The sequence below is a fragment of the Cibotium barometz genome, chromosome 9 (genome assembly GCF_041138505.1).
Source record: "Cibotium barometz isolate CiBa-2024 chromosome 9, ASM4113850v1, whole genome shotgun sequence".
In the NCBI taxonomy this organism is placed as follows: Eukaryota; Viridiplantae; Streptophyta; class Polypodiopsida; order Cyatheales; family Cibotiaceae; genus Cibotium; species Cibotium barometz.
The window spans coordinates 10,744,785-10,757,741 of record NC_141054.1 but is presented as its reverse complement, the minus strand read 5'-3'; the positions used below and the strand labels follow the sequence as shown (position 1 = coordinate 10,757,741).

Genomic DNA, 12,957 nt, shown 5'->3' with positions numbered 1-12,957 from the left:
AGAGAGTAAAAATCTTGTGTAACCATAGAGCGACACTTTAGTAGCCCTTCACCATAAAACTAGTCAATCTAGAAGGGCTTCTCTTCTCTTTATAGGGATTTTGATTAGCTTACACAGTGATCCTTCCTATGATGAGATGATGTTGTGTAATATTAGATGCTCAATGCGTCCACTTTGGGAGAAGGGTGCTCAAGGTATAATCCTTGAGTTTTGCAAACAAGGCCACATGAAAGGCCATTCCCCGAGCCCTGGGATGCTACAAGTACTCATTTGGTTGAAGTAGATGAAATGCATCTATTTGTAGTGATTAGTCATATAGATAACATGATTGGATGGATGAGTAAGGAGGCTCCATGGAGAGGTTGGGTGAGGTAGTGGTGGTAGAGATGGGGGAGGACAACACTTGCATCAAGAGGGCCACTACTATAATGTTGAGTCCTTAAGCATCTAAGAGCTCAATAATGTAGGCTCAACCCTTATGAAAGGAGGTAGGGAGCTACGGAAGAACTCCTCCTCCTTTTTTTCTTTCTAGAAACAAGGTCCTTCTATTAGTTAATAGAAAAATAGCCTTAAAAGGCTAGATACAAACTCGCCTCCATTTATGGAGCGAGGATCAAAAAGGGGGAAGAATACACTTCTCCTCTGGTTGGCTACTCTATGAGGAGAAGGATATCTCATATAAGGGGTGGGGGAGGAATACACTTCTCCTTTGGTACTTCTCCTTTGGTTGGCTACTCTATGAGGAGAAGGATATCTCATATAAGGGGTGGGGGAGGGAATAAGGGGTGGGGAATAACCACACAGGTGGTCTATAGTGTCAAGTGGGCTCACCACCACTATTTGTGAGAAAAAAAGTCACCAGAGCCTCAAGAAGGCTTCTTGATGCTTCTTCATACACTCATGACCACCCTGAAGCTTCCCCCACTACCCATAGAGGATATGAATCATGTCAAGCTAGATGCTCCTGATGGACTCCGTAGAAGGCGAAGTGGGTGCCTTCGATGGCTTCGCTACATCGAGCTCTCGAAATGTGCCATGCAACAATGCTGCTACAAATCTCCCATCTCTGGCTCAAACTAGGAGTCCCGTAGTCCCATCTCTAGCTAGATGGGGCTAGGACTAGTACTATCAAGATGAAAAGGTGAGAGACCTGAAGGGCTAGCCCTCCCCCTTTCCTCCTCATAAGTCATGACAACCTCGGCCTCAGTGGCCTAAGTGACAGTGCCCCATGTAATAGTACGGGATGAGGTCCTCATGTCCATAGTGAAGATTCACAGAATTCGCTACCGAACCTGTCGAGCCTTCGAGCAATCCCAAAGACAATGTCATTGAGACTCTTGGAGATGGCCACAACTTGGGCATGTTGCTGGTCTACCTCCAATGGCCAACCACCAAAGTCCTATGTGCGGGGTTGTGGCAAGCTTGCCACAACTGTACCTGCCATTTGTGGAGGGCAGTCAGTGGTGAGCTTGCGGCAACCTTTCCTGTCGTTGGGGGGCCGGGGGTTGGCGTGGGGGCGGTGGACTTGCTCCCAGAATAGGCGACCCCCCTTATAAAGGGGGGGTCAGGGTTACCACCCTCCCCTCCTCCCCTTGCGTTGGACTCCCCTCCCTCGCCTTGCTCTCTCGTGCGCCCCCGGCCCTCTGCCTGCTAGGCCCTCCCCTTGCACCTCCCCCTTGCCTCCCTCTTCATAGGGCATTGGGCAGGCATAGGGAGAAGAGTGGGTAGGGGGAGGAGGCGGCGATGGTGGGTAGGGCGTAGGGGGGAGAGGTGCAATGGCATAGGGCGAAGGCGAGTAGGGGGCGATGGCAGCAGGCAGGGGGAGGAGAGGGCAAAGGTGGGCAGGGTGTGGGTTGGGTGGGGGGGGGGGGGCTCCCAGCTCTCGCTTGATGCTAGACCTCCTCCTAGGTGCATGTAGGGCTGGAATTTGTAACTAGCTCGATGGCCCTCAAAGTGAGAGCTTGAGTTTGAACTCCATCCTTGAATCTAGTGTAAATGGCATAAATTCCCATAACTCATGATCCATCATTGCAAAAAAATAAAAGACTGCCTAGTACCTGCATGCTAGCTAAAAATAATGGAAGGATCCACATGTGAAAACAACTAAGTGTTGAAGTGACCCATAATGTCTTATTAGGGGGAGCAAATAATGATGTGGAAATTAGGTAAAGGTGTGTAGGTCATGTGGCACTCGTGCTCTGAAAAAACATATTTTTCAACCAATTAAAATAAGGACAACTCTTAAATCAAACATATTTTTCAACCAATCAAAATAACGACAAGTATTAAGTCGATTGGGTGATTGTTTTCCAAATATATATGAAAAATCATTCCTTAAAATAAAGGCTACTTGAAATCTCAGCCAGTTTTTTTTCCCTTAATTCAAGCCGATAAAAATACACTAAAATGCCCTTATTTGAGAGCAGTGGCGGCAGTGGGTTCCCTCCATTCTTTTGAATTTTTGCACCGAAATTGCATTTGAAGAGCTCATTTCCCCCCCTCGCACCCTCTCCATTTCTCATGGTCCTCTGTTTGCTGTTCAGGAAGAGCGCTTACATTCCTCTACACGTACGCGCTCTCTCTCTCTCTCTCTCTCTCTCTCTCTCACACACACACACACACACACACACAGCGCCATGGCAAGCACCAGCTGCAAAAGCCCAGCGCCAAAGCCTCGTAAACGCGTCGATGCAACCTCCCCCTCCGCCAGCCACATCTTGAAGCGCGGCTCCAATGGCAGTGCCTTCATCCGATGGTAATGCTTGCGCCCACAATTTTTTCAATCTTTCTGTGCCCTCCGGATCCTTTTTTCTCTGTTTTTTTTTTAAAAATAAATTTAAAAGAATTCACCCCATCTCTGTATTCTTTGGAAATTTGCAGCGATTCTTGCAGCAAAGATATTCCAGCCGCTACTGCAGACATGCACGACTGCATGCAAGGAGTCAAGACCAAGCCAGTCCTCGGTAAATTTAATCCAGTTTTCCTAACAAAATCCGTTTTTTGAAAATGCTTTTCCCCTTTTCTCATCACGAATCATATCTTGTTTCATCTCCAATGGCATTTTCCGTTTCATGGGTTGTTATCTTTTGTTCTCTAATTCGCTTTTTTGTTTCTAATATCTGCAGCAAAGCCCGTGGAAAATCCAGTCGAAAATGCCCCTCCTCTTAAAGAAAAAAACGAAGCTCCTAGCAAGTAAGCAAACATAATAGTCAGGAGAATCCCTCCTCCCTACCCTGCCAAAGCTGTGTTCAGTTTAGTTAGTTTTTTTTCTAAGACGTTTCCCCCCCCCTCTATGCAGAAAGACACAGAAGAGGAAAGCAGACTCTGAGAAATCTAAGAAACAAAAGAAAGTAATGAAGGAGAAGGATCCCAACGAGCCAAAGCGTCCTCCTACCGCCTTCTTTCTGTTCTTGTATGCAGCTGTTCTCTCTTAATCTGAGCGCCAACTCATAATTTTTTGATTAATTACGTGTTTAATCAACTATTCCAAGTTAAAAAATAAATAAATTAATGGGTAAAATCCCTGTAGATTAATCTATATTTGACCAGAGTTTTTTTTTCCTGTTTTTTCTAATTTCAGGGATGAATTCCGGAAGACTTACAAAGAAGCTAATCCTGATTCAAAGAACGTTGCTGCGGTATATAAAAATCTTAAATTGAAACTCTCGAATTTTTCGATTAGTTTTCCCGCTCCCAAACTGTTTACAGAATGGTTGTGGCTTATGCATATCTATACAAGAATTTGAGCTTATGCTTACTTATGCTTTGTTAACCAGGTTGCTAAAGAGGGCGGAGAGAAATGGAAATCAATGTCTGACGAGGTACTCTAATCTATTTCGAGCGATCATTCTGAGGGCACTTGATTGAATGTCATCACAACACATGGATATGAATTGTTTTAAACAATCCTTTTGCCACTTTGCAGGAAAAAGCTTCTTATACTAAGAGGGCTGCGGTTATGAAAGAGAAATATCAAAGTGCTTTGATAGCTTTCAAAGCCAGTAAGAAGGTAATGATTAGGCAGTTGTTAGTCTTGCCTAAATGCTTCAATTGACCAGTGCCTATCTTAACTTGGCCTTCGTTGCAATTCTTTTTCTATGCAGGAGTCTAGCGCACCTGAAGATGTTGAGGAGAAATGTGATGAAAATGATGACCCTGTAGAAGATGATAGCTCTCCATAGATTTTATCTTGTTCCCCCAAAGCTTCCATAATCACTTGACTAATCATACCTTATTCTATCTCAATCTGCCCTTGCTTTTCTACTGTAATCTATCTCGACTAGTTCTTAATGATGATTTTTCTCTTCATATGTTCAGGCCCTTGATGTCCTTCTGTGGCTCAATGCTAGACTTAAACTTGTAAGAGTATTTTGCAACATTTCAAATGGTTGCCTTTAAGTCATAATTTGGCATATCATGCTCCATTATGCAATAAGGGTCATCTAATACTTTTACTTCTTGGAGAAAGTACCCATTGCTGTTGCATTAGAAACCTCGCTCCCCAAGTTTGAGTCTATTGCATATGATTATTAATTTTCTTTTTGGCAATGAATGTGGGATCAATTGGTTAGTACATTTGACTCTTTACTCTACTGTTGTGATGCTACCATTGCATTTATTGTTTAATTGAGTGGATTGGTGGGTCTCAAGATTTCATGTACTTTGATTAAGTAATTGTACACTCAAAAGAAAAATAATTGATTACAACCAAGAACCACATGTAACATGGATGGTTTTTTAAGTAATCTTTTTGTTAGAAATAAAATTGGTGATTGATATATGATTTATGTTACCTTTTTTGAATCTTGCTCTTGCACATGGTTTATTCATGTTTTGTGTTAATTGATTATGTTTCTCATTCAGCTTGATCTTCTAAGTGCTTATGCTTTTTTGATTAACCTTCATCCTACTTTTTCTTATGGTTTTTTGATTAGCTTTCATCATGCTAGCTCACATGAGTATTGGTCTATGATCCACCACTTGATTGGTCCAATCTCTTTGTTAATGTTTAGTGAGCTTTATTTTTAATTGGTATTAAAGTTTTATTTTTTGGGAATAATAATTTATTAATATATTAATATCTACAATAATGTCATTGATTTTACAAAAGACTATTTGCTTGACAACTCCCTTAATCCCACTTTCTATTAAGATCATATATACCATGTCTCACATCTCCTCTTTCCATACAAAAAGGACCTTTCCCAAGAAAAATGAAAACTCGATCGTATAAAAGTAATTAATAGCACATCAAAGGTGAAGCCTTTTGGTGATTGTTCTTCAAAGTCTCTTCCCTTTGGTCCATATCTTCACTATTGGTCTTCTTCCCAAGGAGTTCTCAATCAAAGCCATAAATATATCTTTTGGTTGCTTTTCCTTCAAATATCATCTTTTAATTTGGGCCAAACTTTGGGGATTTGGCTTTGACATCATTCCATGTATAAATCTACTAGCAGTTAAATAACATTAGGATACCCTAATATGCATTAGCATCTCATCATTTGAATCACTTAATTTTTGATTATAATTCTTGAATAGTTTTAGCAAACCTATTATTAATTTTATCAATATAGTATATAGACCAATGAAAATGCACACATTTGAGCATAACTTTAGTAGCCTCTACCCCCATGAATGGTCCCATTATTGAATATCAAATCATCTTTAGAAACCTAGACCACCCCCATAGGTAACAATATCTTATAATACAACCATAGGTAACAATATCTTATAATACGAAATGTTAGATCAATCTCATCTACCTCGTATAATCTTCCTAGTAACCAATCCCCCCTAGAGTCTCTCACCCCCAATTTACTTATTACCCATTTACCTATTTCCCCTTAGAACCCCCTTAATGCAAGGCAATCTTAGAAAGCATGTTTTCCCCTTTTTAATAGTTGTTTTATATTTGGGGCTTGTCTTAATAGTGAAATTCCTTAGGAGAAGTAAACCCAAGAGGCAAAGCCAACAAACACACTCTACACACAGAAAAGTTTGAGCTTTCATTGGGATCAAAGCTTCCCAGATCAGATTCCACTTCTTTCTCTAGGTGTTCAGATTTTAGCATACTCTCTAAACTTTGTTGCAATATTTAACATTAATATCACCTTTACACATCACTTCATATAGTGTCTTAGTATTGATTTTGTCTAGTTTGACCTTGGAGCCATGTTTAATCTTGAAACCAAGAGGCTTCATTAATTGTTGTGGAAGACTAGCTTTTCTCAACCTCCTCCAATATTGAGCTCAAGATTTGAACCTCACTTTGTGTAGTTTGAACTCCCTCACAAGTTGTAGTTCTTTCCAACTAGCTTGGGAGAAGTCCTAAATGTTCCTTAATTTCCTTAAACCTCTATCATTCAATCTTCTAGAAGTCTTTGTATCAAGGAGAGCTAGAAGGGGTTTGAACTTATGAGTCTAGCAGATATAGAGAATCTTAATAACTTTGGTACACCCATTCAAACTAATAAGGTCCATTGCCTCTTTCCAATTAGACCATAGGAATTTACAAAAAGGGGAGTTCATTACTTTCAAGTGAGCAACAAAAGATAATAATTTCTCCTTCTAGTCTAATCTAGACCATTTGCCTCTAAGCTGCACTTCAGCATCTTAGCCCAGATTCTTTCTTGCTTGAGGAATTTAGGGAGGCTAACTATCACTCTTGCCTTAGCATGAATAGGTAGATGTAATTTCCCTAGACCTCCAAGATTTTTGGGTAAGGCAACCTTATCCTAGGCCAACCAAGAGAGCCTTTTTTCCATTGTTACCATTCCTTCATAGAAAATCTCTGATAGGAACAATAATTCTTTTCCAATGACATTTCTTAAACTTTATTTACACATGGCAAATAAACAATATATAAGCATTAAGGACTGTATTTACTATGGCAAGTCTATCATGGACAGACACCTTGACCCCTTCCCATTTCCTAAGCTTAGCATAGAATCTCTCAATTGCCCAATCTGTCAGGTCCTTGTTGCTCACTCCCACCCCAAGAGGAACCCCTAGGTGTCTAATGATCCTTCCTTTTTTGATGACATCATACTCCCATCTTTCCATATTAAAGTTGTCCTCCTCAATCAAACTTATGATTTTGGATTTATGAATGTTACACTTAGATCTAGAGGCTTTGGCAAACGGTTGTACTAATTGTAGAGCATTTCTCACATTCTTTTTGTCAGTTTTCAAAAATAGCAGACAGCAGGGAGTCATCAGCAGATGCTCCCCATTTCTAAGTTTGTCCAGAAATTGACCCTTTTTCGCGCTAGCATCTTCTAAGGCTATTATCAGAGAATGAGATGCCAAAGCAAACAATAAAGGAGCTAGAGGATAGCCTTGTCTTATAGCTCTTCTGATTTCAAAGCCCCCAAATAGTCTCCCAGTTAATAATAGCTTAGAATGTGCTCTAGCTATAAGAGTATAAATACAAAAACAATCTTGTAGCCAAAGCCCATCTTCTCCATCACTCTTACCACAAATGACCAATGTATTCTATAATAAGCCTTCGCTATATCTAGCTGGAAGATTACACACTCTTGGCTTGTCCTCTAAGCTATATCTTTACCTATCATTTGCTACAAATATATTATCATAATGGATCTGCCTTTAATGAACCTATGTTGTTTGTTAGAGATTGCCTCTTGTAGAGCTGGGTTGCAGAGCTATGACCTTTGCCAAGATCTTGTCGATCAATGTCCTCCAATGGCTAAAAAGTGTACAAGCAGGCTATTTGGGGATTAACTTTATCATCCCTTCTCTCAAATCATTATCTAACTATCCTGAAGAGAAGGCCTTCTTACAAGTATCCCATATCCATTCTTTCAAAGAGTCCCAAAAGGCTATAAAAAATTCAACTAATAGCCCATCCCAACTTTTGTTGTTTACCCTCAGCTTTCTCATTGGAAAGTTTCTAAGTTCATCCTCCCCCCATTCAATTATCTGCCAATCCCACATTAGAGGCATAGGGTCAGACAACACAGAGAAGGTTTCCACTTTGATAAAAATTGTGTGGGGCATCCATGAAGCCTGATGACTAAAAAAGATTATCTATTCTAGAGGATGACCCCCTAGATTGAAGACTGAAGTAAGGGTGTCCCGGGTCAGAGCCCCAAGGCCCCAGTTTCCATCCATCAGAGTCAATCCCTGTGCTTCCCCCACATCTGTCTAGTTGCTTCTCAACCACATTGAAATCCCACATCAGAATACAAGGGCATTGGATGTCCAACTTACTGCCACTCCCACATTTACCCTCGGATTTTGTGGTTATGAGCCCCATATATGTTGATTAGCCATAACTTCTATTCATCTAACTGAATCTCCATAACTAGAATCCTACCACCATTTGGGATGGTTAGCAATAATAGTAGGCATTAAGTCTTTCTTAATGATAGACAGAACCCCACTATAGCTTGATTTCACCACTCATACAATACTACCTAATCTTTGAAACATTCTCCCCTCCTCCCTTTAGTATCCATTAGATTATGTCCCTAGATAGCCATTGGACATATTTCAATCTTTCACCATCCCCAGAAAGTTTTATTTTTTTTGTCCTCCAAACCTTTAACATTCCAAGTGCATCGTCTAATCTTCTCTACCTTATTCATTATAAAGTAGTAGTAGGAACCATCTCTACCTCTAGCCCATCTTCTCCTCTTGTTTTTGTCCTTGGCTCTCCAGCCCCTGTTTGAAGCTCCCTCCAAATAGTGTCCACTTGCTAATTGAACCTCCTAAAGGGATTAAAATATATAGGAGGATTGAGCCCTTCCATAGACTTACTTGTTTCTACCCCTTTCCCTCCTATTTTGAGTTGATTATTTATGGCTTCCCCTTTGATTTGTCTAAGGTTGAACCCAAAAGCCTGATACAATACCCAATTTTGGGTAAGTTTTGAGTGGCTGGATGCATTTAATGCATGCAAGCCTAAGGCAAAGATTTCGGGAATACTCTTTTTTGAAAGGTAAACGTAAACCATAAACCGAAAACATAAAAAAATAAAAAATAAAAATTCAAAAAGTAAAAATTTCCCCTTGGATCTATCCCTAACCCTAGTCCATCCAAGATTCTCAGTGTCTTTTTCCTTCATACTCATCTTCTCTTTTCCTTTGTCACCTTTGTCAACCTCTAGTCCTGGAGTTTCCACTTTACCTCCCTTAAACTGACCCCTCATCCTTGTTTCCTTCCCCATTTGTTTTCATGTTATTGCCCACTCCATAGTTTCTAGCAATATGACCGAAGTTCCCACACCTGAAGCAAGCTCCCGGGAAGTTTCCAAACTTCAACTTCAACTCCATTTTCCCAAATTCCCTAGGCCCATTTCAAGTAGCTTCGAGGTTTCAACCATTGTGTTCTAAGATATATACACTTTGTTAGAGTGGCATGTTGTCTGTTTCATTAGGTACAAACAATACTAGGCCAAGTACACTAGCTAAATCCTTCAAAGCTGGTCTAGCCAGGGGGAGGCCTAGATGGCAAAGCCCCACAGCCATGTGCTCGTGCGAAGGGAGTTTTGATGCTAATCTAGAACCACAAAGATAGAGGATGTATGCTAGTAAAAGCTCGGATGACTGATGAATTGTGTGGAGAAAGGGTTAGCCATGTATCTTTTTAGGCCTATATATGCAGCATATATATGTGGGGTGGCCATGAGATGATTATGTAGGTTCGTGGTCATAGTCGGTGCCATTTTTTGTGGTGTAGACTCGGCCCATACAGATATATCAAATAATGGGTAGTGGTTTCCTTGCCTCCCACAACCATCCAGGTTTATAATGGGCCTTGTTCTTCGAGCCTCGTAATGTTAGGACAATGTGTAAAGGGTTAAAGTGTACCTAATCCATATTTAAACTATTATGAGATAACGATTTAGCATAGCATGTAGCCTATTTGGCAATGTGCTATATCTAATCCAAGCCTCCTCTAAACCATACGGCCTCTTAGGCTACCTTCCTGTTTGAATATGAGAATGTCGAGCGCCTGAGTTGCTCAACCATGGCTACTTCTCGTCTCGTAATGGGGGCCATATAAACATGAGCTAGCCGGTGCCTAGATAATACAATATGAGGGTGGAGCATTGATATCCAACACCTCCCCTCACCGAAGGTGAACTACCTCTATGGTTTGATGCCAAGTCGATGAAGATGCTACTCCAACTAATCTTTGCTAGGAGCATTTGTGAAGATGTCTACATAATTCTATGCCGTTGGGTAATAGACCATCTCGACCTCCCTGAACATGATGAGCTCACATATAAAGATAATAAATCTCAACATGTTTTGTGAGAGCATGTAGCATAGGATTTCGAGAGCAATGGCCACACAACTCGAGTTGTCACATTGCAATATTGTAGGCAACATTGTAGTTTGCGTTTACATCCCTATATCTTGTAAAATCCTTCTCAGCCCACAATGCCTCACATGATGCAAAGTATTTAGCTTTGTACTCACCCTCTATTGACAAGAGTGCAACAGCGAGTTGTTTCTTTTACTGATCCAAGAAATGCATCCCAAATCAAGAGAAAAATAATAACTTGTTACTGAGTGCCTGGTGTTTGAATCACCCACCCAATCTAAGTCACAAAAGCCACTGAGGCTCTTACCTGTTACATAGATGATGCCATACTTTTGAGTACCTTGGATGTATTACACACCCGTATACCTACTTTCAATGATTCTTTCGAATGATTCTTTCGAGGCTTGTTGGAGAACCTACTCAAAACACCAATAATAAAATTGATGTGTTTGGTCTAGTATTACACAAAAAGATAAGATTACCAAACGAGTTTCATGTATAAGGTCTCATCCACAAGGTCTAAGGTGTCTTGGATGATGAGCAACTTCAGGTTAACCTTCATTGGGGTACCAACTCTCTTGGACGGTGGACAAGTTCAAATTAACCTCCATTGGGGTACTAACTCTCTTGCACTCGGTCATGCCAATTGCCTTGAGTATCTCACTTGCATATTTATGCTGAGAGATGAAAATGTTATTGGCTGCTAGACCTTAATCCCCAAATAATAAATGCCCCAGATCTATCATCTCAAACTCTGTACTAAGAAGTTGTGTTTGTTATATCTCTTTTTAGTGATCCCTTATTAATATGAGGTCATCTACATTAGAGAACAATGACCATATATTTTCCTTGCTTGTAAAACACATACAAATTTACATTTGAAGAAGGGCTGCATAAGAGACCATGCCTTGTACTTTTTCAAAGTGCAATCAAATCTATATTTACTTTATAAACCCATGTAGTGCTAATTACCTTACGTCTTGGAGGATGATCTAAAGGTCCCAAGTATAGTTTTTTAGGATGGAATCATATTCTACTTGCATGGCTATTGCCCTTGTGCTTTAACAAGAGTGGTAGGTTCCTGAATCTTGAGTACCTCTGTCATCATAAGAGAAGAATTCACAAGATTATCTCAAGCCATGTTTTTCTCCTCTAACCTTCTTGATCTACGAGTATCTTGAGGCACATTCTCAATGGCTGGAGGTTTTTCTCCAGCTAAAAGTTGCATGCACCTAGGGAATGACTTAGCTTTTTGTGGCACATCATGCTCTTGTACTTCCTCTTTAGAATCCATGTCCATAGGAAATGGACATGGATTCCCTCTAACAAAATGTGAGGAATCCTGTGCTGTATGTGGGGAATATATGAAACTTTGATGATTTCCTTGTTACATAATGAAGAAGAAGGAAGCTTCTCCTTCATCTAACATGGTCATTCCTGGAATACCACATCACAACTCACTATTATCTTCTTTGCTTGAGGTCATAGAACCGAGATCCCTTGATTCCATGTTGTAACCCAAGAAGATACATTTCTGGCTTTTGATATCCAATTTGGTCCTTTGAGCATCTAGAACATATACATAGCATTCAGACTCAAAAGTGTAGTTGAAGGTTTCTTACCCAAGTAGGTCTGTAATGGAGTCATCCCTTTGATGAACTTTTTTGCACTCTTATTAAGAATGTACATAGTTGTGTTAACTGCCTCAATCCAAAATCATAACCCATAAAACATTTGAAAGACTTTTTATATAGCCTTCTTTAGACATAAGTGAAATAGCACATGAACCTTTGATTGGGCACTCTGCATCGTTGCCCACTACCACTATGATGGGATGTCCCATAGGCTTTTTAGAGAGGATTACCAATCCTTATGAGAGTGGTCATATGCTTAGAAGCTCCACTGTTGATGAGCCAATAATCATCATGTGCTACAATATTAGTTATCTCATTGCATAACACTTCCTCAATGGCAATAAAGAGCTCTATTTCTATAGCATGAGTGGATTCTTCTTGGACTTTAGAATGCCGTTCTTGGCATCTGGTTTCTTTTTCTTGCATTCTTTGGCAATGTGCCCTTTCTTGTGATAGTAAAAGAATTTAACCTTTTTCTTTTGATTTTGAAGAGTTAGAACCCTTACCCTTACCCTTCTTCTTTGTGTTAGCAGAGAAATCCTGATCGCCACCACCATTGTGATTTTGCATTATCATCTCCTTGTCTTGAAGTAATGAGCTGATTTTCTCAAATGTGAGAGGAGTAGGCATGGCACCGATATTTAAAGAAAGATCCAAGGAGAGCACACTCATGCCTATTGCAAGATTTATGGCTTCGTATTGGCTTTGTAATAACAAGGCACATGCTTCTACAGATGTGTTGGAGACATACAAAACCATGGTTAGCACACTATCTTCCATGCTCGTGGTGATGGTGGCATAGAGAGCATCTAAATCCCTTCATCTCCCAAGCTTGGACAAGGTTGACAACAACAGGTAGTACAAGAGGGTTGCCATCTACATCCCTTGTTGGTGGCGGGTAAACATAAACACTAATGATGATGAACAGTGTAAACATCCCTTGTTGGTGGCGGCGGGTAAACATAAACACTAATGATGAACAGTGTCCCCAAGCTCATACGAGAGGAAAGAATAATTTTAAGATTGAAGA

The 12,957-nt window shown here is 40.3% G+C and overlaps 1 protein-coding gene across 1 annotated transcript; it reads left to right on the top strand.

Annotated features, from left to right (window-relative positions):
* Positions 1-2,467: 2,467 nt before the first annotated feature.
* Positions 2,468-4,308, top strand: LOC147635255 (high mobility group B protein 7-like). Its single transcript, XM_086802146.1, has 8 exons — positions 2,468-2,755; positions 2,881-2,963; positions 3,126-3,192; positions 3,299-3,412; positions 3,581-3,638; positions 3,777-3,821; positions 3,926-4,009; positions 4,104-4,308. The coding sequence occupies exons 1-8, from the start codon at positions 2,637-2,639 to the stop codon at positions 4,179-4,181; spliced, it is 648 nt and encodes a 215-aa protein (XP_086658272.1). The 5' UTR covers positions 2,468-2,636; the 3' UTR covers positions 4,182-4,308.
* The last annotated feature ends 8,649 nt before the right edge of the window (positions 4,309-12,957 follow it).

Bases quoted from the DNA above. Each gene is read 5' to 3' on its own strand.
- LOC147635255 (XM_086802146.1), top strand. From the start codon at position 2,637: ATGGCAAGCACCAGCTGCAAAAGCCCAGCGCCAAAGCCTCGTAAACGC. The intron at 2,756-2,880 runs GTAATGCTTGCG...GGAAATTTGCAG, and splicing joins GGCAGTGCCTTCATCCGATG to CGATTCTTGCAGCAAAGATA. The intron at 3,193-3,298 runs GTAAGCAAACAT...CCCTCTATGCAG, and splicing joins AAAAACGAAGCTCCTAGCAA to AAAGACACAGAAGAGGAAAG.